Source organism: Eptatretus burgeri, chromosome 11 (assembly GCF_056783735.1).
Source record: "Eptatretus burgeri isolate ZD-2024b chromosome 11, Ebu_testis_v1, whole genome shotgun sequence".
Classification (NCBI taxonomy): Eukaryota; Metazoa; Chordata; class Myxini; order Myxiniformes; family Myxinidae; genus Eptatretus; species Eptatretus burgeri.
The window spans coordinates 96,271,102-96,297,487 of NC_140971.1; the positions used below are offsets into that span (position 1 = coordinate 96,271,102).

The 26,386-nt window shown below is 47.6% G+C and overlaps 1 protein-coding gene and 1 non-coding gene across 6 annotated transcripts in view; one reads left to right on the forward strand and one right to left on the reverse strand.

Moving 5' to 3' along the window:
• MARCHF6 (membrane associated ring-CH-type finger 6) overlaps nucleotides 1–17,496 on the reverse strand; it is a 138,223-nt gene extending 120,727 nt beyond the window's left edge. The window contains exons 1-2 of one of the 5 annotated variants that reach the window (XM_085847511.1): nucleotides 17,196–17,496; nucleotides 8,448–8,553 (exon numbers count right to left, since the gene is read on the reverse strand). In XM_085847511.1, the coding sequence (XP_085703637.1) occupies nucleotides 8,448–8,553; nucleotides 17,196–17,217 (128 nt within the window). In that variant the 5' untranslated portion in view covers nucleotides 17,218–17,496. The remainder of the gene's footprint in view (nucleotides 1–8,447; nucleotides 8,554–17,195) is intronic. The other 4 variants (XM_085847510.1, XM_085847512.1, XM_085847508.1 and 1 more) reach the window with 4 other exon arrangements.
• A 205-nt stretch (nucleotides 17,497–17,701) lies between these two features.
• TRNAT-AGU (transfer RNA threonine (anticodon AGU)) lies at nucleotides 17,702–17,775 on the forward strand. Its single transcript has one exon. It is a non-coding gene; the product is annotated as a tRNA-Thr (tRNA).
• The last annotated feature ends 8,611 nt before the right edge of the window (nucleotides 17,776–26,386 follow it).

Here is a 26,386-nt window from a genome sequence, read left to right on the forward strand (position 1 = left end):
GGCGAGCTCTCTCCGGCACTCTCCTCTCGTGCGCGCCTCGACCCTGGACCACCGCACACAACCCTCATGACTTGGCGCCCAGAGGGAGGGCACCCGGAGTTCGAACCACCACGAAGCAGCAGCAATCACCAGACCAGAAGAGCTTGATGACGCCGAAACCACCAACGACCCCGAAGAAGCTGAAACCACCAACGCAATCCAGAAGCTCCAGATGGTTGTAATGTGTCCGTGGAGAAGAAGGGAATTGATAGCTGGTGTAGCGGCGAAGGTGGTTAGGTGGTTGGAGATGTGGTTGGTTCAAAATAACGATAGAAAAAGAAAAACCTACCTCAAAGGATCACAGCCCTGTGACACGAATAATTCCCATTAAACAACGGTGGGGAAATCTAACTGAACACAGACTTATCGATCTAATTTAACTTCGGACCTTTATGGTGTTGTGCGAATTTCCACAACCGTAACTATATATATATATATATATATATATATATATATATATATATATATATATATATATATATATATATATACATATATACATATACATCTCCTTCTTCTTCTTCTTCTTCTTCTTTCGGCTGGTCCCGTTAGGGGTCGCCACAGCGGATCATCCATATGATCCGCATAGTGATTTGGCACATGTTTTACACCGGATGCCCTTCCTGACGCAACCCTGGTCGCCTCTTATGACACACAGGGATATGGTACACCTATTTTAACCGGGGTATACACCGGCCCAGTATACTGGTACTCATTTCGCCGACCTCGGAAGGATGACAGGCTGCGTCAACACCCTGGTGTATTAATTCAGTGGCCCAACGGGGATTGAACTCAGGACCTTTTGGATCCCAAAGCCGCTGCCCTAACCACTGCACCAACACCAGGCTGTTATGTATATATATATATATACATACATATATATACATATATATTGTCGCGGGGGTGGCCGGCCCAGGTTAACCCCCCGACCCAATTTTTGGTGCCGGGCGGTTAACCCGGACAGCCCCCGGACGGCCGAGCAGTTCCTTATTAAGAGGAGGCGGACACGTTGATCGAGAGATTTTAACACATTCTCGAAGGGCATGGCGGCCTGGCTTGAAATATAAAAATAGGGAAACTAGAGGGGGAGTACTCGGAAGAGTGCAAAACCTCCGCCGCCAATACTGCTGGGTCACTTAAGTGAACCTGATATCCTATTCATTGTAGGTCAAAACGGATCAGACTCTACTGAACCACGATTGAATGAACTAAACTAGATCGACGCGCATGTAGAAATGCCAAAAAATAAAAAATAAAAATAAAAAATAAAAAAATCGAAATTTTTTTGAATAAAAAGTTGCAAAATTTCTGGGTTTTTTTTCTCTAACAATTTTTTTTGGGGGGGGTTGGAAATCACTTAAAACATGTAGAAATGTAAAAAAAAATTCAAATATTTTAAAAATAAAATCGAATTTTTTTTTTTTTTTTAAATTGCAAAATTGTTTTTTTTTTTCTGTAACAATTTTTTTTGGGGGGGGTTGGAAATCACTTAAAACATGTAGAAATGCAAAAACAATTCAAATATTTTTTCAAAATGGCCGCCATAGCGGCCATATTGGACTTTGGACCAAGTCCAAAATCTAATGGCATGATCTTTGGACCATACCTAATCCCCCACCAAGTTTCGTCGAAATCCGTCCAGGAGTTTTTCCGTAATACTGTTCACAAACAAACAAACAAACAGACAGGGGTGAAAACAGTAACCTCCATCCATCTTCGATGGCGGAGGTTAACTAGAGGGGGAGCACTCGGTAGAGTGCAAAACCTCCGCCGCAAATACTGCTGGGTCACTTAAGTGAACCTGATATCCTATTCATTGAAGGTCAAAACAGATCACTCTACTGAACCACGATTGGATAAACTAAACTAGATCGACACGCATGTAGAAATGCGAAAAAAATAAAATCGAAATTTTTTTGAAAAAAAGGTGCAAATTTTTTTTTTTTCTCTAACAAATTTTTTTTGATGTTGTTGGAAATCACTTAAAACATGTAGAAATGCAAAAACAAAAATTCAAATATTTTTTCAAAATGGCCGCTATAGCGGCAATATTGGACTTTGGACCAAGTCCAAAATCTAAGGCATGATCCTTGGACCATACCTAATCCCCCCACCAAGTTTCGTCGAAATCCGTCCAGGAGTTTTCCCGTAATACTGTTCACAAACAAGCAAACAAACAAACAAACAGACAGGGGTGAAAACAGTAACCTCCGTCCATCTTCGATGGCAGAGGTTAAAAATCAGAGGGCAATCAAATACTGGGGAACGTATTGTTACGGCTGTGGAAATTCGCAGAGCTCCATATAGGTCCTTAGAACAGTTATGCCGATAAGTTTGTGTTCAGATAGATTTCCCCACCGTTGTCTAAAGGGAATTTATTAGTGTGGACAGGGCTGTGATCTTTGAGGTAGTATTTTTCTTTTGCTATCGTTATTTTGGACCAACCAACCTTTCAACCACCCCAACCACACCCGCATCTCATCAAACCACGCCATCCTCACCACTTTACCCACAACCGCCAACATCGCCTCACCACCCTCTCCACCCCGCCAACCACAAATCACCTTCTCCACAACCGCCAAACCACACCACCCTCATGACCACCACAAAACGCCAGCCACGCCACCACTACAAACAACCACACCACATTAACCACAACCTTCACAACCACACAACCGCGTTTCCCTCGGCAATGGTTGCGAGAAGCCTGGCATTCATCGGGGGAGAACGGACAATGGCCCCACCCCCCAACGAATAACATCTGCGCCAGCCACCGCAGCAGGAAGAGAACTCAACAGAAAGAGTTATAAAGCGACACGACTAGAAGAAGCAAGATGAAACGAACAGAAGGGAAAAAAAGGCCCTGATTCAGGCGAAAAAACGCCCTCCTTCTGGAAGTTTCCCGTGGGAGCTGGAAGGAGGGCGGGGCAAGAAGCCAGGGGGGGGGGGACAAAAGCGCGCGCTAAACGCAGCGAAGAGAGAGAGAACCGAGTGGAGGTGTCGAGAAGCGAGGAGAAGCGGGTGGTTGTCGAGTTGGGTCTGCTGAGGGTCAGTCGGTCTGTCTCGGGGACGTGCGTGGTGGAGTTGTGAGCAGTCATTTGGAGCCGCGCTGGAGCCTGGAGGTCTGGGCTCGTGTCGAGAGTCAGTCGGTGGGAAGCTGGAAACCGACCATCGAGGGTCGCCCAAGCAAGTCACCACGAGGGTGGAGGTAACCTGCGGCGGCTTCTTGGAGCTCCTTCGGTCAACCAAGCTCCTTGGACATAAAGACCCTAAGGGGTCCCGTCTACCCCCTTGTCTGAGGGGGTTTTTTCCCTGCTTTTCTTTGTGTGAAAGTTGTGGCGCTGTGTCCCGATAAGTAGAACTGTTGATAAGTGTACATAATAAATAGATGGTGGTAGCTCTTTGCCTTGCTCGTGTCTTGTCCCGTATTCATCACAAATCAACTGCATGTGTGTTTCACCCATTCATTGCATGATTGTATACGTGTAAATAATAAATGTGCTTGTTGAAATGTACCCTGTTCGTTGCGTCCTTTTCCCATTGAAATGCCATATTGCGATCGGAATATAGTTGGTTGTTGAATACCGATAATAGAATCGGGTCCAACGAGGCCGAGCGATAATACACCGCTCGGTTATCCCAGAACGGAACGAACCGCTTAAGCGGTTCATGTCCAAGCAGGCCTTCGTTAAGGTACGGTCTCTCGGTAGTCTGCCCGCACGAATAATTAGATATATCGACAATTCGGCGATTGACCGTCGCGCACGGGTAGAATATTGACTTGGCTGTGGTGTGCGCTTGGAGCACACCAGTGACTGGTTTTTGGCGTTGTTCCGGAAAGTCGCGACTGAATTGTTCGTCCGGTGGGCGTACGGCCGCGATTCGATGAAAAGCAGTCGTTCGCACGCTGGCGGGCGGAGATTCGTAACAGTATTTTTACTCCTGAGGCTAATTAACACCGAACCACCTCTTGTGTGGTGACAAGTAACACTGAAACTCAGATTCCCTTAGTTACATCGACATGCTTCTACTCGTCCACGGACCAAGTAACTCTACACAATGCTAAATTCCCTATTAAATCCTTCCATCTACCCCCACAACCGTAACTATATATATTATATATATATATAGATATATATATATATATATATATATATATATATATATATATAAATATATATAAATATAATCAAAAGCAACCCCTGAGTGTAATGGTAAGCATGGCCGCGGATCATGTGTCAAACAGTAAAACCGCATAATCCGCAAAACCAACTGTCTGTCTGCCACCAAGATGATTGTTCACGCTAATGCAAACCATTCAACCAGAGGGCAGGCGATATGATCGGTGGGTAAATCGAAACATGTGGCGTGTAACGAGCACTCCCCCGATCTCCATTCCATTCTCTGCACTATCCGTAATGCAATTTCAACACTAAAGGACCCAATACCAACTGGTGATAAATCTGAAGTAGTTTACCATTCGTCATGAATACTGTAACTAATTCTACATTGGTGAAACTGGAAGAAAAAATTTTTTTTTAAAGGCAAGATGAACATGATCGAGCAATTCGGCTTGGAAAGGTGACCCAGTCAGCCATAGCACATCATTACTTGCAATCTGGCTACAAATTTGACTTTGATGGGACCGTGTCCAAGACACGAAGTCCAACAAGCGACAGATTGATTTTGGAAGTATGGCACGTGAAGAGCTGTGCGGGTGGTCTAACTGGGGAGACTGAACATACCAACACAATACACACCTCTGATGCAAATGGCAAAAACTGGATGGTACCAACAGCTGGATAAGGTGAGAAACAAACACTCAATCTCAAACATCACATCCATGTGAACAACATCCAACGAGAACCGCAACACTCACACAAACAACACCTCATCATGCCCAACCCGAACACAAAACCAGCCGTGTTCGTACCCCAGAAACACAAAACAACAAGCGCACGTATGTGCGCTGCGTGTTGTTCAAAGCCATATCCCAAGACATATCGAGTGCCTTCGATACGGTCTGGCACCCTGCCCTGCTCACCAAACTCTCTTCTGATGGTGTCCAAGGACATTTCCACTCATTGCTCGCAGACTTCCTCTCCTGTCGCAGCCAACGTGTGGCCCTTAATGGAGTTCTCTTATCCACTCTTCCTGTCCAGGCTGGAGTTCCTCAAGGCAGTGCTCTGGGCCCTGTTCTTTTTCTGGTTTTCATCAATAATCTCTCCAACTCTCTGGAAAATCCTCTTTATCTCTTTGCTGATGACTCCACCCTCTGCCATCCCATCTGTCATCCCTCAGATTGGCAAGCACCAGCCTCTTCACTCTTTGCAGATCTGGAAAAAAATCACAAGCTGGTCCAACACGTAGAACATGTCTTTCAACCCTGACAAATCTCTCGCACTCACGATGTCTCTCCAAAAGGACTGTCTGGAACCCCCCCCCCCCCCAATGTACTTCCTCAACAATGCTCTTGAAGAAATCCTTTTATTCAAGCTTCTGGGTCTCACTGCCATGATCTTTCCAGGGAAAGCCACATTTCCAAGCTGGCCTCCAAAGCCAGTCGCCGACTGGGCATCAGTCATGAAAAGTCCTTCCTTGACACATATGAGCTCCAGACAACATACAAAGCTTTCGTCCACAGCCTGATGGAGTACCGCTCTCATCTCTAGGCTGGTGCTCCCGCCTCTCACCTTTCTCGGCTTCACGCTGTGGAAACCAAGGCCTTTAGGATCATTGGTATCTCCTGTGATGAGGCTGTCTTTGGGTCTCTCACCACAGGCAGGTCGGTGGTCTTTCTGTCTTCTACTGTCTTCTCTTTCGTCTCGCCACCCCCTGCTCTGTCTGAGATCCCCCCACACCCATATTTCCGCAGGGTGCTCAAGGTCCGTCAGCAACCCCTTTCTGGTAAAACTACCAAAATCAAGAATCACTGCTCACCTTCACTCTTTCATGCCTCTTTTTTACCGCCTTTGGAACAAACTCCCACACACTCTTCAATCCAACTCTTCCCTCCAGGTATTCAAAACAGCTGTTCACCACCATCTCATATCTTCCCCCCGTCCAAAACCACGATCTTTTCTACCCCCGTTAATCCACCCCAAACCCACCTCCTTCAAATTCCCTGCAAGTCCCTGTAGTGTCCATCTTGTTTTCTCTGTGTACCCCACCTGATCCCTCTCCCTTCCACAGATCTCCTCACGTCTCTGTTCCCCACTGTTTTTTTCCTTCCCTCTCCTACCCCTCTTGTCTCCGGCTCCCCATGTTGTGTGTTTGTGTGTCAGCTCTCGTACGAGCCTCGACAAGGTGTACAAAAATAGAAATTAAAAAAAAGCAACACGTTCTCACCCACACACGTACAACACCAGATCATGCAAGTAAAAAATAAAATAAAAAGAGCAGAGCACCCCATCAATTATGTGATCTACCGTTTATTTTGCTTTTGCAAAAGAAAAAGAAAAGAAAAGAAGAAAAAAAACACTCCTCCATTTCACGAGCACCAGCACATAACCAGAAATGAGCAGTCGTATCGGAATAAAAACCTGGACACGTGCTGAGGCTCAGGGTCTATTGCGCCTGAGGAAGCCGGCAGTGAAGCTCGTGGAACGTTTCCTGAGACCAGGTCTGCTCTTGATTTTTTGCTCAAATTAGTGGAGTCTATCTAGTTTTTACTTTTGGTTGGAAGCGCCGCCACCTTCTTTAAAAAAATATATATATATGCACACACGCACGCACCTCCGCTCGGGACCTGCAGAGCCTGGGGCCGTAGCCCCAACCCCACAAAGAAGCCACCCCCCCTCCCACATTAGCTGGAAATTTGTTTTCATTGAAACTGAAAAAAAAAAAGAAGCTTTTTTGGTTTTACTGTGAATTTACAGCTCCAACCTCAAATTTAACGCAAATTGTTTACTCAAATTTACAAAACTTCCTCCAACTGGCCGAAGTTGTTGCAGGACATCAGTTTTGTGTGTAACAAATTTTTGCAGTAAATCTATTCTCCTCCTGAAGATGTCATCATTTGATTGGTCCTCCAATGGAAGCTGCCCCCCCCCCACCACAACCCAATACGAGGTTTTGCAGGGGGCCATCCACATAGCTTGCTAAGGCTCTGATATAACACACACACACACACACACACACACACACACACACACACACACACACACACACACACACACACACACACACACACACACAGTTTCAGAACATTATCATCTTGCAGCACACAATCGGACTTCATCCATGTAATATGAAGAAGAATTGTTTTTTGTTTTGTCCATGGAGTTGAAGCTCATGAAGGAACAAGAACACAGAATGGATCAGGATGTAACAAAACAAAAATAACAGTGGCACGATAGGGTTGGGTTGGGGGGGGGGGACACAAATTGCAGGGTCGAGGGACATTTCCTCTGCCAATAAGCATGGCACATTCATTCAACACATTCATGCTATACTGCATCTTACCAGTGTTGTATATACAATACAATACTGGTTAGCGTGATAGAAACGAGGGCTGACAGGATCGCTGAAACACATACATGCATTTGCCTCAGGTATCCAAACTGGGCTTCAATCGCAGCCCAGCCATAAACAGTCACCCTGGTGCTTCGCAGGCAGGGTGTTAATGAGTGCACCGTACCTCAGACAAATGTTAAGCTGCCAGTCTCATTTGCTTGTATGAGTTGATGAAGATTAAAGATCCCATGGTCACCTTAGTGAAGAGTGGGAGAGTTTATTGCTGGCACCATGAACAAATTACAAATTTCTGCATCTTGCAGCTTCACTTGAATGTCAGACCTGGCTAGTAAGTTCATGAAAGACTTGTGCAGAAAAAAAAATTCCCTGGCTGATCCAACGATGAGGTAGGAATAACTGGGGCCGTCAAAGTAGTAACATAAATGTGGTATAAACGGTTTCTATCGTCGAGGCTTTATGCAGCCAATCAGTGCAAGGATGCTTTCAGGTTCAGGGAAAGATGATCCTTCTGTTTCAGGGTAACAACACTTCCTCCCCAAATAACATAACGAAAAGAACAATCCATGCAAATGAACCCCCTTCTGAAATCCTGGATCTTCCCCTGCGAGGGAATATTCGTAGTACTATATATATATATATATATATATATATATATATATATATATATATATAATTACAATGCTACTCAATAACAATATAACAATAATAATACACCAATGACATCATGCTAACACTACAAGCAGTTCCATATTAGAAAACCCACAGTAAGTCCACAAATAAAAGTGGTATGATAATGAGACTTATAATGGAGCCAGGAATTTATACATCACTGCTGCATCACATCACACATCACTGCAAACACCAATAGGGCACCGATAGTAAAGTGAGAATCAGAAAATGAACATTTCTAAATGTCTGACGGAAACACTCACCATTCCTGATGGATGTACTTGATGCTACCCGTACACACACAAGGGTGATAAAGAGGCTTCTCTGCCGTGCCTTCGGAACGGCACACACGGCATATGTCTCCCACATCAGCAACACATGGAAGAATAAAGAAACAAATAGGTAAAAATGCACATTCCGATCTTTATACAAATTGATTACATTTTCTTTCTTAATGCAAGACACCTCTGCATCCCATTTTCTACCATCAATTTATAAAAACCTAAAGGATGCCGCAAGAAATTCCTCTTGGTCTCGACATTCAAGCCACATCACATGAGAGCAGATTAATAGGTTAACGCTAAAATACATGAGAGTTTCGTTCAAGATGTTTTATTATCTGACGACGGCACACCGGTTGCACACCTGAAACGTATATTTGGCCAATTACGGCCATCTTCACAGAATCCGCTAAAAAGCTTTTTACCTCTGCTACCAAAGGTTGACGGACGTCATGTTTTCACCCCTGTGTGTGAGCAGAATATCTCAAAAGGTTGTGGACGGATTCGGACGAAATTTGATGGACAGGATGGGTGTTTGACGGTGACTAATCGATTAGATTTTAGTGAAGATCTGGATCCAGATAAGAGAATTGTTTAAGCGATTCTTCACTCTTGAGAGACAGCGATAAAAACAACATTTAGCACGATATCTCAAAAAGTTGACAATGGATTTATGACAAAACTTTGTGGATGAGTTGGTTCGGTGACAAGAACAAGCCAATTAGATTTTGGTTCAGGTCCGCAGTCATATAACTTACCACAACTCACCATTTAAATCAGAAGTTATTCTGGTTATATGAGTTATGGTAAATGGTGAGTTATAACCAGTGCACATGACTTCACAAATTTGACTTGCCATTACTCCAACTTCATGAACGCACATTCATCATTACATCTACACACAGCTGTCCACCGCAAACCAGATTCGCGACACGTGCAACGAAGGGTCTGATGGTGGATTTTTTTGCATGAACATGACGATATTTTTAAACATGACAAAGAGATCTGACTCAGAGACATGAGAACTGGCTGCAGTCCTGGTTCACACTTTTCCCATCCCATTTGTGTAGGTTGGGGAAGCTTTGGTTTAGATCTAAGTGAACACACCTCCACACAGTTACTTAGAAGTGTATTCTTTTCAAGTGGAGCTGAAGAGCATCGCTTGTTGGTGGCAAAGCTTCTTGCTTGCCAATTTTGGGAAAGAACATTCTGCGCTGTATCAATGAAGTCTGCAACACATTGATTGTGCGACAAATATACCTCTCTGCCAGCTCAGCTTTCTCCCTTGAAAGTTCACCTTACCCTAATCTAATGTCTTCAGTAGGTCATAAGCCTGGTGTTGGCTTAGTGATTAGGGTGGCGGCTTGGGATCCTAGGGTCCTGAGTTCAAGCCCCGTTGGGCCGCTGAATTAATACACCAGGAGGTTGACTCAGCCTGTCATCCTTCCGAGGTCGGCAAAATGAGTACCAGTGCACTGGTAAGGGGGACACTGCATCAGCGGCATAACCGCGTCCCAACCAATGATGCAACCAGCAACCACAGGCTGCACTCGATAGAGAGTAGGTCATCATTTTTTTTTTTTTTTTTTTTTTTTTTTTTTTTTTTTTGTATACCTTGGTCGAGGCTCGTATGAGGGCTAACACACAACTCGCAGCAAGGAGGCATGAGACAAGAGGGGCGGGAGTGGAAGGGACAAAACATTGGGGAACAGACACAGGTGAACTGTGGAAGGGAGAGGGATGGGGATGGGACGGGGAACATGGCGAGGGGAAGATGGACATTAAAGGGACTTTCAGGAAGGAAAGCAGGAGAATTGAAGGAAGTGGGCTTGGGTGGATTATCGGGGGTAGAAAAGATCGAGGATTTGGATGGGGGAAGATAAGAGGTGGTGGTGAACAGCTGTTTTGAAAGCCTGGAGGGAAGAATGGGAAAGAATAGAGTGAGGAAGTTTATTCCAAAGGCGGGAAAAAAGAGGAATGAAAGAGTGAAGATGAGCAGTGATTCGTGATTTTGGTAGTTTTACCAGAAGGGGGTTGTTTGCAGACCTTGAGCGCCCTGTGGAAATGTGGTTGGGACAAATCACAGAGAGAGCAGGGGGGGCAAGGCTGGAGAGGAGTCGGTAGAAGACAGAAAGACCACCGACCAACCTGCGGTGATTGAGTGAGAGGCCCAAAGACTCAGCTTCATTGCGGGAGATGCCAATGATCTTAAAAGCCCTGGTTTCGACAGCGTGAAGTCGAGAAAGGTGGGAGGCAGGAGCACCAGCCCAGAGGGGAGAGCAGTACTCCATCAGGCTACGGACAAAAGCTTTGTAAGTGGTCAGGAGCTCAAGAGGGCCGAGGAAGGACTTTGCACGACGGAGGATTCCCAGTCGGCGACTGGCTTTTGAGGCAAGGTTGGAAATGTGACTTTCCCAGGAAAGGTCATGGCAGATAGTGAGACCCAGAAGCTTGAAAGAAAAGACTTCTTCCAGAGGATTGTTGAGAAAGTGGATGGGGGGGTTTTTTGTTTTCTTTGAAAACCTTCCATGCTGTACACTTGGGGTGAATTGTAAAACACAGATGCGATATCACACCCAATTAGTGCATGGAAAGACAAAAGTGCAGGTGCTGAGTTCGATGGTAGAGCTGTTAAACACTTCAGCAATGGGAATTTATTTTCTCTTCTTTGACATCAGTAACATTGTACAACAACTTACCAGTCATCAGTAACATCTTATCCTTAAAATGAGAAAAATGAAGCACTCGTAGGAGAACAACATCTGTATATCTTGCAAAAATGACAACAGTATCGCAGACACTATGTATAGCATGCAGAACCATTCTTATCTCTGCTTCCTCGTGAGCAGCTCTCAAAGAACTAACAACAGCGTTTTCATTTGATGACTGAACATCTGACTGAGCCGTGAGGCCGCTATCAGCACAATTTGTGGTGGACCATTGGAAAGGATTTGCTCAGACATAAACCGAGACAAGTCAGCTTTATTTTCTGGCAGAGCGAGAAAACTTGACCGTGGCTTCGGCAAGGGATGATGGTGGCCTTCTACAACACATCTGACAGGTGGAATACTCTGACTTCTCCTTGACCTTGTGCCTGAATTGACTGAAAAACGGATGTATTGATCAAAGACAACATCTATTCTGTTGAAGCCTGACCCATATGAAGTACAGTTTTGATGAATACATCTGCTAGATCACAAAAAGTCAATGCATTAGCAGGCATCTCTATGCTGACAATTAACACTTGACAATCTATGAGACATACATGCCGTTGGATAGATTCGGGGCAGTGCATGCCTTCAATCAAGAGGTATGCGAGTACGGATTTGTTCCTGGTGTGGAGGGACCGATTCATTTCAGCAAGAGAGATCGGTACAGGCGTCAGTTCACGTTCCAAAATGGTAGCCAAAATGAACTGGTCAGCCATCCTCATAAACGGTGACAAGATGCTGCCGGATGCCTCAGGCAGCTTTCAATATTTTCTGTTTGGTTGGTGATGAGTTTTCAATCGTGTTGTCGTTAGGTCTTTTGTCACAATGTTCAATAGTTTCTGGTTTTATGGACAGAAAAAATATTGTTATGTGGATTTGGGGGAAGGGGGTGGGGGGGAAGGGGGGGGAGCTTCTACCAAGCAGGAAGACTCAAGTGAGGAAGAAGTTGGGTGGAAAGGGCAGAGAGTGTCACAGGGCTGGTTCTGGATGCACATCCCAAGTGAGTGGAACCTTTTAGAACAGAAGATCGCTCTCTGTTATTTGCCTTGCCTCATCGTTTGGCTCACTTCATCGCTGGCTCTGTTCCATCGTTGCTCAATGATGCCGGCTCTCTGAAACATGGATACTGTCCCCCCAGCTACACCAATGCCCTCCACTCTACGCATCCTCACCTGCATTATTCCATTGTTGTACAATGGGTTAGGTCTTCTTCTCACCTTGTAGATAAGTTGGCATGTCCCCATTGACCTGGTTGGGTCTTTTGATTCACATGGTTTGTTCTGATTTGTTCGTCCCATCCTCCCCCCCCCCCCCATATTAATCATAAATAAACCCTTTAAAAGGTAAGAAAACATCTTCCATTCATCTGCCTCCTGTGCATATGCCATCAATCTATTATTATCTGGGTGACCTTGGGGAATGGTAAAGTTGTAAAAAATAACAGAAAGCAGTACAGGCCCGTTTTGGAAATCCACGGAAACATACATTAGACCTTCGCCGCTGAGGCATATTCAATCTGCGAGCCTCAGATGACACGCTATTTAAGTTCTGGACAATGCTTCGAGTGAATCCGAATCTGCACTGCCATTCTTCGGCCTAGTAGGTGTGTTTTTGGAAAAGAAGATTTTCACCCAGCAAAAGATGATACATAGCACATAAAACATATGTTTGAGATGAAATGTGGGATCTCAGCTTGTAGGATGGTTAATTAATTTTATCTTTTTTGTTTTTAATTTTATTTATTTGTGTAATGTTAACGTATTGGAGGAGGATGTTTCTACGGTACTGTTCTTTGCCAGAACACCAATATGAAAGGCTGTGAAAGACCTTGATTGTTATTGACGATTAGTTAGGAAAATATGCACCAAAAAGAGAAATCCCATTTGCCGAAATCCAATGTGGAGCATCTTACTGAGGGCTACGTATAATATGCCCGTGTATTTCATCGTCTTTTTCATTGGTTAATTATCAAATTTCACTTTGAAGACAGCAATTATTTTTTTAATAAATGAAAAGTGGAGAAATAAACTTATAAAATATGTGCTTTCCCTTGCATTTCAGTGATTAAAAAAACATTATTATCAATTCGATTAAGGTTAATTTAGTGGGGGCATTTAGAAATGGAAATTAATGGGTTATAACTGTCCAGACTACGCAACTTTGAAATGATGTATAAATGCTGACGAGGCATTTCACACGTGCGCTGTGTGTGCGTTTTAGTGACTCAGTTCTGCTCGACGGGCACTTTTAACCTGCCATTGCTCGCGCGAGATCTGGATGTGAAATAGTCTTTCAAAATAATTTTTAGCATTTGGACAAAAGAGTGGCAATTTCAAGGTGGTTAACCATAATTGTTCTGTTTCTGAATGAAAATCCATCCATCCATGGGGACCATACTCTGTGCAAAGCGTTGGTGCTGCCAAAGCAGTCTCCTTGGCTATTGGGCACGATCCTGGACGGGTCGCCACGCCGACACAGGACACCAGTAAGCTGGCACTCATTTTGCCGACCTTGGAAGGATGACAGGCAGATTCGACCCCACCTGGTATTAATTCAACGGCTGAGCAGGATTTGAACTCAGGATCCTTGGATCCCAAGCCCACCACCCTAACCATTAAGCCAACACCAGGCATGAATGAAAATCGGACTCACGGGAATATCTGTGGATTAGACTGAGAGGTGTCGAGTTCCTATAATTTCCTGTTCATACAACAGAGTGGCGGCAGTGAATATATAACACACAAATGAGCACAAACACCAACATTTCCCCTTTTGAAAATAGAGACAAAAATCTAGTATAACTTATCTTGTGGCCACAGAACCGAACCGAACAAACAAACAATATGTAAACAAAATACACCGCCCTCACAGCTCCCATAAGACCCCCCACAACCTCTCAACATTAGTAGTAAATATCATTATTTTAAACTTTACATTCAAAAGCCTCAGATATGTCCTCATCGGTGTTAAGAAGCACCAAAACCAGATACGGTGTCTTCCTCGGGGAAGTCGACCTGATACATCTGGCTCCTGCGTTAGTATAGGCGGCACAAAATTTGTGCATTTTCACGTCGCGGAGATGTCCTTTGTCGAAGAGTTGGTTCCAGCAACTTCATAATGATGCACATTGCACAGCATCGTCTTTCAAATTGCAGACGTCTGTCAAATAAATCACCAAGCATGCCATGTTCACAGGACGCACTCCCGCATGGTTGGAAATCCATTCACTGGTGGCGATCCTGCAGGAGTTTGTGACGTACATGCCCTTTCGCTCGGGCCTTGCGCCGGCCTACGTAGTTGGGAGCTTGCACGACGGGCAGCTGCTCGTTCGGCGAGCTGAAAAAAAACTCGATAACTTTTGTTGTGCAGAGACGGCACTTTCTCGAAGGTACGTTTCGAAGTATTTTCGGCTTATTTTAGAAGCTTTGCGAGCCATTTGAGGTCACGATCCTTACCTCGCACGCACGATATACCTTACGATGTCCGAAACACCACAGTTTCTCGAGGTTTCCACGCAGGCACACCGAGCATATGCCTGGTGTTGGCTTAATGGTTTGGGTGGCGGGCTTAGGATACGAGGGTCCTGAGTTCAAACCCCGCTCAGCTGTTGAATTAATACCAGGTGGGGTTAACTCTGCCTGTCATCCTTCCGAGGTCGGCAAAATGAGTGCCAGCATGCTGGTATACTGTGTCGGAGTGACGACCCGTCCAGGATTGTGTCCAATATCCAAGGAGACTGCTTAGGCAGCAGCAACGTTCTGCACAGAATATGGTCCCAATAGATGGATGGATGGATGGACACCGAGCATTCTGGGGCGAAACATGACATTTTGAAAGTCACGTGTTCAGCTTGGGAAGTGGCATTTTTTTGGATTCTGCAAATTAGGTTTAAAAGCATCGTTCCAGAATCTTACCCCAAAATGCCTCGAGACACTTCATTTTCTGAAAATCCAACGGGTCGACAACTAAATCGAGGATCGGAGCAGAGCGAGGACACAGGTGTTCCAACAACCTGCACAACACACCTTTAATACGAGGTTGACTGAAGGGTTTTGAGCAAGTCACCGAGAGTACCTACCTTGGGCAGCACAACGGGCAGCGATGATCAGGTAGATGTAGAAACTGAAAGGCACGTGAACATAGCACGCGAATATTCTGGTCGGCTCAAACAAAAGAAGTGGAAGAAACGAAGAATCCACCTTAAGGTAAAGTGGGATGTGCTTCGTAATCATGTGTACAGGACTCCAACATGACTGCCAAAGCAGGTGTGTTCAGTTACCAAGTTTCTTGCAGAGCACCGTCGATAAAGCCAAAGTCACATTTGCTCTACGGCTAGGATACGGCGGCCATGCCCCCCTGAATTGACAGAAAAGTGCAGCGGCCGCAGAGTTTCTGAGGTGGCCTCAGGGTGGCCCTACGCTGTATGGCTATCTTTTACCGGCCGTAGGGTTCGCCGAGGAATTATAGCGCGGAGTTATAACTTTTTCATTTGTACGTTGGCCGTAGCAATTCGACAAGCCAAGCTGTGACGTAAATGTGTTCCACGTCGACCGTACGCAGGGCGTACGGTGGGCTTGCGTTATTGGTGCGCCTCCCGTAGGCTCTTATCAATGGAAAATGAATTTTGCCAACCCCAAAAAAATTACGGCGGCCGCACTATTTCCATGGTTGCCGTAGGGTAGTCCTAAGCGTCCCTGTGTTCAACGTACGGTGGCCTTGAGGTCTGTGTGACTACCTGCGGGCAACGCAGGGTCGACGCATGCTTCCCTTACGCCCGCCGTAACTCCTATGTACGGCCTCCGTGGTAGTCTGTGTCGACCGTGCGCTACCGCAAGAGATCGGAGTATAGGTGTTTGCCTATACTGCGAACTGGTATATATATATATATATATATTATAGTTATAGTATATTCAGTAATATATTCTGGTATATTTTTATTTCAGTAAAAAAATAAATGGTATATATATATATATATATATATATATATATATATATATATATATATATATATATATATATATATATATATATATATATATATATATACCCACTCGTTACCGTTTGTCTGACCGCACGTTCGCCTTAGGGCCCCCCTGCGGTCGCCTTGCGGGCACCTTGCGTCTGCCTTGAAAATTATATGGCCGCCGCAGGAACGCCCTAAGGTCACCGTGCGACATCAAATCAAAGACCGTACGGCACCCCCACGTTGTCGGTCTCCACAATTTATAAATACCCCGTGCGGCTACCCGAAAAATAAAAACATATGTGACTGCTACATTGTGTGACCGTGGAAATACTGCAGTCGCCCAATAATAGCTCGTGGCCGTACATTTTGTGGACCCGCCGGCCGCCGAGCCAAATGTGACTTCGGCCAAAGGAGCGGCTGGCTCGGCAAGCGCTAGCAAGCTGCTCGGTAGCGGAACACACCTGTGGTGCATCTACAGGAAGCACCTCGATCTGCAAGTGCAATATCAGGCGTCAGGTTATGAGAACGTCACGAAGACGTTTCGAGATGGGCATCGAAGGACGAGCACCGACCGAGTCAGAACGTCCGAAGGGCGTCCATAGCTTCGCCTTCAGGACAATGCACGTCAAAGAAAAAATTCCAACCGTCAAACCAGTCCGTGCGAACACCTGGGACACCTGGGCACGCAATGTCACCCGAGCGTCACTCGTCCCGACAGTCGTGTCCTGCACGCACCGCACACACACAGGCTCTCGCAACGAAACGTCAAACACCGTCAACATGAAGGCGCAATTCAAACCACCAAATCATGGTCTGTGTGAACATTCTCCACGGACACGTGTTCCACACAAACACACCTCGGGAGAGACGCGCACAACCACCACCAAACACTTGGTATCCCGAAGCCGGTGTGCTGCTGCTGCTGCACACAAACCTTCTCATAAACATCCGACCGTTCGTCCCCACCACAGTTGCAGCGTTTTGTCGGATTTGTTTTGTTGTTTTTTTTTTTTTTTCCTTTATTTTGTGACGCGAGAGACTCAAGGTATTTACCATCGTCCGCCGTCGAGTCCATGGCGGTGATGTGGCCTTCACTGGACGCCGAGCAGAGCGCGGCACCGCATTCCACCGAAGCCTTCGCTCATCGGGGGTCTCTCAAGGCAAAGCGGGACGAGTCCTCGGTGTGCACGACGCCGCCAAGGCCACACGAAAGGCGCATGAAGAGACGTGAACAGTTTCAGAAGTCACGGCAGCAAACGGCGCAACGCACCACCACCACCACCACCACCACCACCACCACACCGCACCGCACCGCTCCGCTCCACACGACGACGCGCGCACCAACAACTCGGCCCCGCCCGGATCGCGTGACGTAGCATTGCGTCACTTGGATCTTATACTAGATCTCATTGTTCACACAAAATGGGAATAATTACCTCAGGTAAAACGATGGTTCGTGTGCGCGAAATAAATATGAAATCCATCCATTTAATTAAATTTTTTTATTATAATCATATTATGAACTATAGATAGGTTTGAGAGGAAAGCTTTAATCGGTTGGCGCCGTGGCTTAGTTGGTTAAAGCGCCTGTCTAGTAAACAGGAGATCCTGGGTTCGAATCCCAGCGGTGCCTTTTTTTAACTAAAATTAACAACATGGTGTTAGTAGAAATACCCGCCACGAGCTTGAGAGGGACTCGATGCGAGCCAACTCCTCTGGAGGGAAAATTAGTCATTGCGTCAAATCTACACTTCTGAGGTAAATGTGTGTACAAATTTTACTTCGAAAAGTCTGCCATGGAGTTCATTAAAAATCCTTCACGAAGGACGTTTCGTTCTCATTCTCGAATGTTTTCAAATCCACCATAGCTGATCAATCCGCCAGAATCTTTTGCTGAAGTCGGGACATCGTCAGCAAAAGGCGGGACAACGACGAATTGTACTTCTTCTTCTTCTTCTTTTTTTTCTCTTCTTCTTCTTCTTCTTCTTCGCCTTTTTCACCAGTGGAGCACATTGACGGTTGAAGCGATTACAATGATTCCAATTTCTAACGCGAAGAAATGTCTGTAGCTGTCTCAGAAGGCTTTGTTTAATTCACCATCCAAACAATATGTGCTAAATCAAATGGTCATGTGACATGTGGTAAAGTTTAAATTTCCTCCGTTGAACGGTTTTCGATGTACACTCAATATGTTCTTTATCAAATGGTCATGTGACATGTGGTAAAGTTTAAATTTCCTCCGTTGAACGGTTTATGATGTACACTCAATATGTCCTTTATCAAATGGTCATGTGACATGTGGTAAAGTTTAAATTTCCTCCGTTGAACGGTTTATGATGTGCACTCAATATGTGCGATATCAAATGGTCATGTGATATGTGGTAAAGTTTAAATTTTCTCCGTTGAACGGTTTTCAATGTACACTCAATATGTTCTTTATCAAATGGTCATGTGACATGTGGAAAAGTTTAAATTTCCTCCGTTGAACGGTTTTCGATGTGCACTCAATATGTGCTATATCAAATGGTCATGTAACATGTGGTGAAGTTTAAATTTCCTCCGTTGAACGGTTTTCGATGTACACTCAATATGTCCTTTATCAAATGGTCATGTAGCATATGGTAAAGTTTAAATTTCCTCCGTTGAACGGTTTTCGATGTACACTCAATATGTTCTTTATCAAATGGTCATGTAACATGTGGTAAAGTTTAAATTCCCTCCATTGAACGGTTTTCGATGTATGCTCTTAACACTGGAAGTGCCACTTTATAATTGTTGTCAGTGACGATCGGGTACCAAGACGTCCCGCTTTCATTGGACACCTGCCCCATTACGTTTTTTTTTATTCAATTGAATTCATAAAGGTATTTAAAAAAATTAAATTCAAATCAAATGGAAGATCAAATAAAATAGGCGCTGCATTGGAGTCATCAGAAGGAACCTGACAAGCAAAAAGCAAAGATGGAGTCATCAGGAGGAACCTGGATGAGAATCGTGTTTCAACTGCTACTCCTCTCCCCTCAAACCCATCCAGGCACAGCAAAATGAGCCATATTAAAATAAATAAATAAATAAGTTTTTTTTTTAACGACCCAGATTCAAAAAAAGAAATAATTCGGCCTGCCAGACCGTGATCCCCCATGACAACTAGATCATCATTTTGAAATTTCATGTTGATCGATGAAGCGGTTCAAGAGAGAAATGTTTTTAAATATTTTCCTTCAATCCAATATGGTTGCCAAACCATGTGACCTAGCAATTATTCATGAACACCCTGGTATCCCCAAGGCTTGGGGAACATGTGTGTGTGTGAAGTTTCCCCTTGATCTGTCCAGCCATTCTGGAGAAGAGGATTTTTAAAGGTTTGAAGGTAAATCCAATATGGCTGCCTAACCCTGCTTTTCACTTCGCGAGTGCGGGATCAAAACAGCCACCAAGTCAAAGCAGTTGTTGCCTGCCTGATCACAACTTGAAGATTGTGAAATCCTGACGTTAAAATATCTGCCTATTTTTGATGAGTCTCAAAAGATTATGAGCACACAGTACTGTACACTGTACATACTGTGACATTTCATGAAGGTGTTTTTAACACGAACAGCGACACTCCTTCTCGAGATGCATACAGTATCTCCTTTTATAAATATTGTTGTGGTTACCAAATTCGCAAACCACCATTCAGGTCCCTTAGGTGAGATATCTCGGTAAGTACATGTGTAGTTCGGCCCAAACCCGTTGTCTAGTGGGAATACATGTCATTTATGCGTGCTGCGACTCTTCAGGATAGCCGTTTTTCTTTTACTATCTTTAATTTGGACCAACCGCCATTGTTACCACCACCAACCACCGCTTCACCACAACCGCCACGACCTTCACGTCACACCTCGCAACCGTCGCATCGCCACCGTTCTTGCGCCGCCTGTGGGTACCGGTGTTGGACTCGTGCAGGGCGCGCGCCGAACAGCGTGTACAAAATCACGGATTTTGTGCTTCAAAAACGGATCAAAAACGACACACGCCCACTTTTTGCCGTCCAATCGGTGAGCGAGGGGCGATTTGGCCCCGCCTCCAGGGCGTTGGAGGGCGATCGATATATGCAAATTTATGGATCAAAAAGCATTCACGCCCACTTTTTCTCGGGCCAATGGGGAGCGAGGTGAAAGGTCGAAGGGAGGGGGTCAAAGATGAGAGGGCGAAGCCACGGGGCTGATAAAAAGCGACCGTGTTCGTCAGTCCAGAGAGTAGGAGAGTCGAGAGGGAACAGAGAGTTAAGACTTCGCGGGCGGTGGAGTTGGCAAGAAGGAGCTGGTCGTCGTGTGCGTTGGAGTCGGAGCGGAGGGGACGGAGCTGTGGAGAGGCGGCGAGGGCAGACGAGGGGGTGCTCGCGTCGTGCAGGGAGCTGCACCCCAGGGAGGCCGACAGCGCGACCTGGCCGAGGTGGAGACGCTCGTCGCGGGACAATAAAAATCCTCTATACCCCGAGCATCAGCAACCCCCTCCTGTTTCCCCCCGCGCTGAGATAGTGCGACCAAGGGGGCCCCTTTCCCACCCCCTACCAGACACTGCCCGCGAGGCCCGCGGAGTTGAGGCACCATCGCCACTCCGCGTCTCATCACCAGACGGGTAGGCCCGACCCGGTCTCGGCCTCAGGCCCGCCTCATCTTTGAGGGTGTTCTTTTCCTTGGTTTTGGGTATGTGTTGTCGGCGCCGTCTGTGAAGTAAAATTGTATAAGTGTTGCCGTGTGCTCGGTAGTCGGATAGCTCTGCATTGTGTTTCTCTTTTATATTTGCTTTTTGTGTAAATTGAATTGTGTTTTTCTTTTCTGTGTGCTTTTGGTGGAATTGAATATGTGTGCTTTCCGTTCATCGCGAATAAATGTGCTTTGTGTTGAACTGTTTCCCGCTTCGCTTCGTCATTTCCTTCATTGAATCCTCATCTTGCTTCACGTAAAGGGTTGGTAGTGGGCTGAATACGCCCGATAATTAATCGAACCGTCGAGGTCGACAATAACACCGCTCGGTTATCCCGACAGTACGGAACGGGTCGCTTAAGTGGCCCGTGTCCGAAGTCGACCTGCGGCGAGGTGCGATCGCCCGGTCTACCCTCCGCGTGGGTACTGAGGTAGGTCGAATTTGGCGAGCAACCCTATCCCACGCGGGGGCTGATTGGCTCGATCGCGGTGAGACCGAAAGGTCCACCCGTGACTGGTTCCCGGCGTTAGTCCGAGAGGGTCACGACTGGATTGTCCGTCCGGTGGGCGACGTGCCGCGATTCGAGTTACGTGGCCGTCAGCACGCCGGCGGGCGCGAATCAGCAACACTGGTGTCAGGTCGTGCGATACAAACCCATCGCCCTCCTCACGGCACTGGTATCGGAGAACAGGAAAATGGGCTCTCCTGTCTCCGGCTAAATTCACGGGAATCGGTCCAGGGGTGAGAGAAGCGACCCCCGATTCCCTCCAAATTACGAGCGAGCTAAATTAACCCTTCACGAGAAGCAAGATGGCGTCTCAAGGCGAGCGGGAGCCGGGGGTATTAGAAATGGATGTAGAAAGTGTACAATCCATGGTCCAGGATGGAATCCCCGAGCAGGAAATGTTGATTGTGCAGGAACACGGACTCGCCCAACTGAACCCAGAGCCCGAAATGGGTGCGGCAGCGGCCGCGGTGTATGACACCTCCCCCCCCCCTCTCCACCAAAACCCTTCCCCGATCCCTGCCGAAACGGCTCACCCAAGCGCACCCGACATGGCCCAGCTATTCACCATGCTGGCAAAGATGAATGCGGAAATGATCGAAAAGATGGAAGCGAATATGAAAAACGAAATGAAAGGCATGAACAAACAAATGATCGAAAAGATGGATGCGAATACACAACAAATGATCGAAAAGATGGATGCGAATACACAGCAAATGAAGGAAGAAACGATAAAGCTGCGGGGTGAGACGCAGAACATGGGCCGATGCCTGCAGGCGGGCATGAAGGCCGTGACCAAGGAGATAGGAATGGCGACTCCACGTGTGGAAGCAAACGAGCTGGAAGGGGGTGCAACGGCTGACAGGCCCGCGGTGGAGGCGGGTAAAAAAATAATTCGGGGGGCGTGTTGGGCGAGGGTCGTGACAGAGGAATCGACGGTGACCAAGAGGGAAAAATTAAATGGGGAGACCAAAACGTGTGAGACGAGACACGAGGTGACGACGACAGAAACTTATAAATGTATAGAGACACGGGAGACAGAAAAAATAGAGAGACAACACGATGAAGACGGGGTAAGTGACGCGCTCACACACACGGAGGTTGTGGAGGATAATGGGGGTGAGCTCGCGGAGCGTGTAGGGACCCAGTGCGAGCACCTGGATGGCCTCCTCCAGGAACGAGGGGAGGGAGTCTGCCCCCTTGAGGCGAGTCACGACCAGGTGAGTTCGGTCGTGCTTTGCGAGGTTGAGGGGACGGGTGCTGTGGACGGGTGCACGGAGAGCTTGGGGGGTGTAGAGGCCCCGGAGACCCTTGTGGGGACACGAATCCCCAGTGTGGTTGTCCCTGTGTGTGTGGTGCAAGGTGTGAGTGCGTCCCCGTGTGTGGAAGCGACCCCGTGTGTGATTGGTGTGGTGGCGATTGTGCCGGAGTGCGTGCTTCCCAGCACGCCATGTGTGGATGAGGCACCGTGTGTGAGTGAGGCCGTGTGTGTGGATGAAACGGCCAGTGTGAGTGAAACACCGCGGGTGAGTGCCCCCGCGTGTGTGAGTGAGGCACGGAGTGTGGATGAGGCACAGCGGTTGAGTTCCCCCGCGTGTGTGGATGAGGCACGGAGTGCGAGTGAGGCACCGCGGGTGAGTGCCCCCGCACGCGTGAGTGAACGGCCGTGTGCAAGGTCGCTGTGTGCAAGGGAGACTGTGTGTGAGAGAGCGGTATGTGAGGGAGATGTCGGTTGGCATGCGGGAGCACGCAGCCGCGTCTCCCGGTGTGAATGTGAAGGAGTGGACTGTGTGCGTCGTAACACGCAGGTATGCGTGTGTGGAATGGTGACGACGAAGGCGACATGAGAAGAAAGAAAGCCGAGTAGCGGCTGTAGTTGTTTCGCGGACCTTGCCAGGTTCACCCAGCAGTGAGCACGAGGTTCGTGCTGTGCAACGCACGAGACCGCCACGTGCTCGCTTGCGAGAGTGAAGTCCCGGTCCGGAAACGCACGCGGTGGATTTGCCGATCCCGCGGACGGACAAAGTTTAGGCAGGATAATGGATTTGGACCGGACGGGTTCTCCACGCGATCGTGTGTGTTAAGCTCCAACGGGCAAAGCACATGTGTTCGCGTGGGGAACCCCTCGAGACGTGGGGCTTGTGTTTTTTTTTTATGCGCACGGTGACGCCATGGCTGCACGTGGGGTTGGAATCCGGCAGGATGGGTATCTCTGCCGGATGGTACCGTCCAAGGAGGGACGAGGAACACGTGCAGCTGCATGACGTCACGGGCAGGTGCAAAGTGCGCGAGCTCTGAGTTGCCGCGCAGGTGCTGCGCATGGAAAAAAAGGAAAACAAAACAAAAACAAGCCTCACTTTCGGGTGCACAGGATTCCTGGGCAAGGGGTGGAAGACCCCCTTGAACTGGGCACAGGATGGAAACGAGTTAGGGGGAAGGGTTAGCTTAGTTAGACCGACTTCATGGGGCAGGGGTAAGTCCTCATGGAGTCCGTGGAATGGATTAGTTAGAGGGATTGTAGCCAGATTTAGGTTGGGAAATAAAATGATTGATTTGGAGACAGTGACAGACAGTGAATGTGTAGAGGGGACGTAGCTTAGCTACGTAGGTTTAAAGGAACGTGCTGTAGTTTAAGGGACGACGTGGGAGCACGAGTTAGTTAGGGGATGCAGTTAGAAGGATGGCAGAGTTCAGCGGTGAGTGTGTTGAAGAGTTGTGGGTTGTGAGGTGAGTACGTGTACATGTTGAGTGAGTGAGGCCAGCGGGTCTGTGTGTATGGAGCGAATGGGGAATGCATGGTGCGATGAGTGATTGGGGGGAGGAGTGACTCCCGCCCAAGGGACCCCGGGGTCAGTGTAGAGTGAGTTAGGGGGTTAGTCAAATTGAAAAATGGAGGTCGTTTTGTGGTTGGTGGGAATGTAGGCTCGAGACCCATTTGGAGGGGTGCAGGAGCCCTGTTGACGGGCTTGGGAGCGTGGCTGCGAAAGGTGAGTATCGCTGAGTGGGTACCCCGGGCACCAGGCAAGTCGGCCGCGGTAGGCCATGGGCCCATGGGGGGCCGGGATAGAGTAGTGGGCACGGGTGCGTCTGCTTGGTGCGGGGGCCCGGGGCGCCATTAGCCGCGTGGGCAGTGTTGTGGGCACGGGTGACCCTCGGAAAGGGGCCCGGGAGGCCGGCCTGCCACGTGTGCGTTTCAGGGGAGGTGCCATGGGGGGCACTCCCCGGTGTTAGGGAGCTGGTAGGCTCGGAGGCAGTGTAGTGCCCGGGGGTGCCATAGCAGAAGAATCGGCAGAGGGTCGTGCCTGCCAAAGGGAGCCACGTGTCCCAGCCAGGAGACCGTGTGAGGGCACGGAGAGAAAATTGGGGGGGGCGAGGCCCAAAATTGTGAGGACACCAACACAGGCGACGGGAATCTGGGTTGTTAGAACCAATAGTTTAAGCGAGAGGCGCTTGTTGAAAGCCCCGGGGTAGTTTAACAGTTAAATGGTTAGGGTAGATTAGGAGATGTACCCCTCCGCACCATCCATCCCCTCGCTCTCGTTGTGGGCCGCTGGACCCACTTGGTGTTAAGATCGCCGAACTCTGGGGAGGCCATTCTGAGGCTTGAGTTGGGCCTCGAGACAGGACGCTAGCTCTCCCTTATTCCCCTCCGGGAAGGGAACGTAGGGGTTGGGAGTAAGCTAGGTGACAGGATAGGTTAGCCGAACAAGGACGATAAAGGGGGTTAGGGGACGATTTATAGTGGGGAAGTAAAAATAAAAACAACAAAAAAATAAGTTGGGGCTAAATTGGGGTTTGACAAATTAAGGGAGTGGGTATGTACAGTGACAGGCAAAGGCGATAGGTGGGAGGGAGACAGGTAGGTAGGTCCGAGCCCGCCTTCCAAGTGGCCAGCACCACCGCACTCCCTCCACCAAGCTCCACTGAACGGCAAAGGCTGGCCAACTTCATCGGCTGGCCGTGTTTTTCTTCAAGGCGGAGGCCGGCCAACTTCATCGGCAGCTGTGTGCTGCAAGGCCTGTGCCGGCCAGTTCATCTGCTGGCTGTTTTTCTTCGAGGCCTGTGCCGGCCAGTTCGTCTGCCGGCTGTGTTTGCCTGCAGCGGCCTTCTTCTGCGGGCTGTGTTTGCCTGCAGCGGCCTTCTTCTGCGGGCTGTGTTTGCCTGCTGCCTTTGCCATGCCATGCCCACTGCCCACGTTCACCAGCCCCGTTCAATTTTTGCTTTGCCCCCCCTGTTCATTTCCATGTGCGCCAGGATCCGCAAGGCAACAGTTTGCAAGCTGCGAGAACTGCCCTGTTGGCAGCTACAACACGGGCCTGCAGTGGCGGCCCGTGCACCGTGTTTGTGTTCATCCATCCATTCGTTGTGCTCATTGCGTGTGCCACTTGAGCTGGCACGGAGACTGCGTTTGTGCAGCCCATGCACCGTTGTGGTTCACTGCGTTCAGTTCAAAAGGGAAGGCCTTGGACTGCGCGTGAGCAGCCAGCCACGTTCCCTGTCACCTGCATTGTTTTGAGCCAGAGACTGCATGTGGGCAGCCTGGCTCCCTGCTAACTGCTTTTCTTTTGCAGAGTTCAATGATCCTGGGCCATGGTTTAGTGTAAAATTTGTAAGTTAAGGTTAAGATGTACTGTAAATATGAGTGCGCCCCCGGCATGTATGTCTTAGCGCCGGCAATTTTATTTAAGTCGTCCGTGTGAGTGAGTTTGTTTAGGTAGTTACGCAGCCCTCAGGTTATTTATTTTGGGGACACGAATACCATGAATGTCGCACTCAGGGATCCGTAGGTAAAATGTACTAGGGGAAAACTACACATGATGGCACACGAAAATTTGACGACTCGGGACGAGTCTGTAAAAAGGGGAGGGGTAGTGTTGTGGTTACCAAATTCGCAAACCACCATTCAGGTCCCTTAGGTGAGATATCTCGGTAAGTACATGTGTAGTTCGGCCCAAACCCGTTGTCTAGTGGGAATACATGTCATTTATGCGTGCTGCGACTCTTCAGGATAGCCGTTTTTCTTTTACTATCTTTAATTTGGACCAACCGC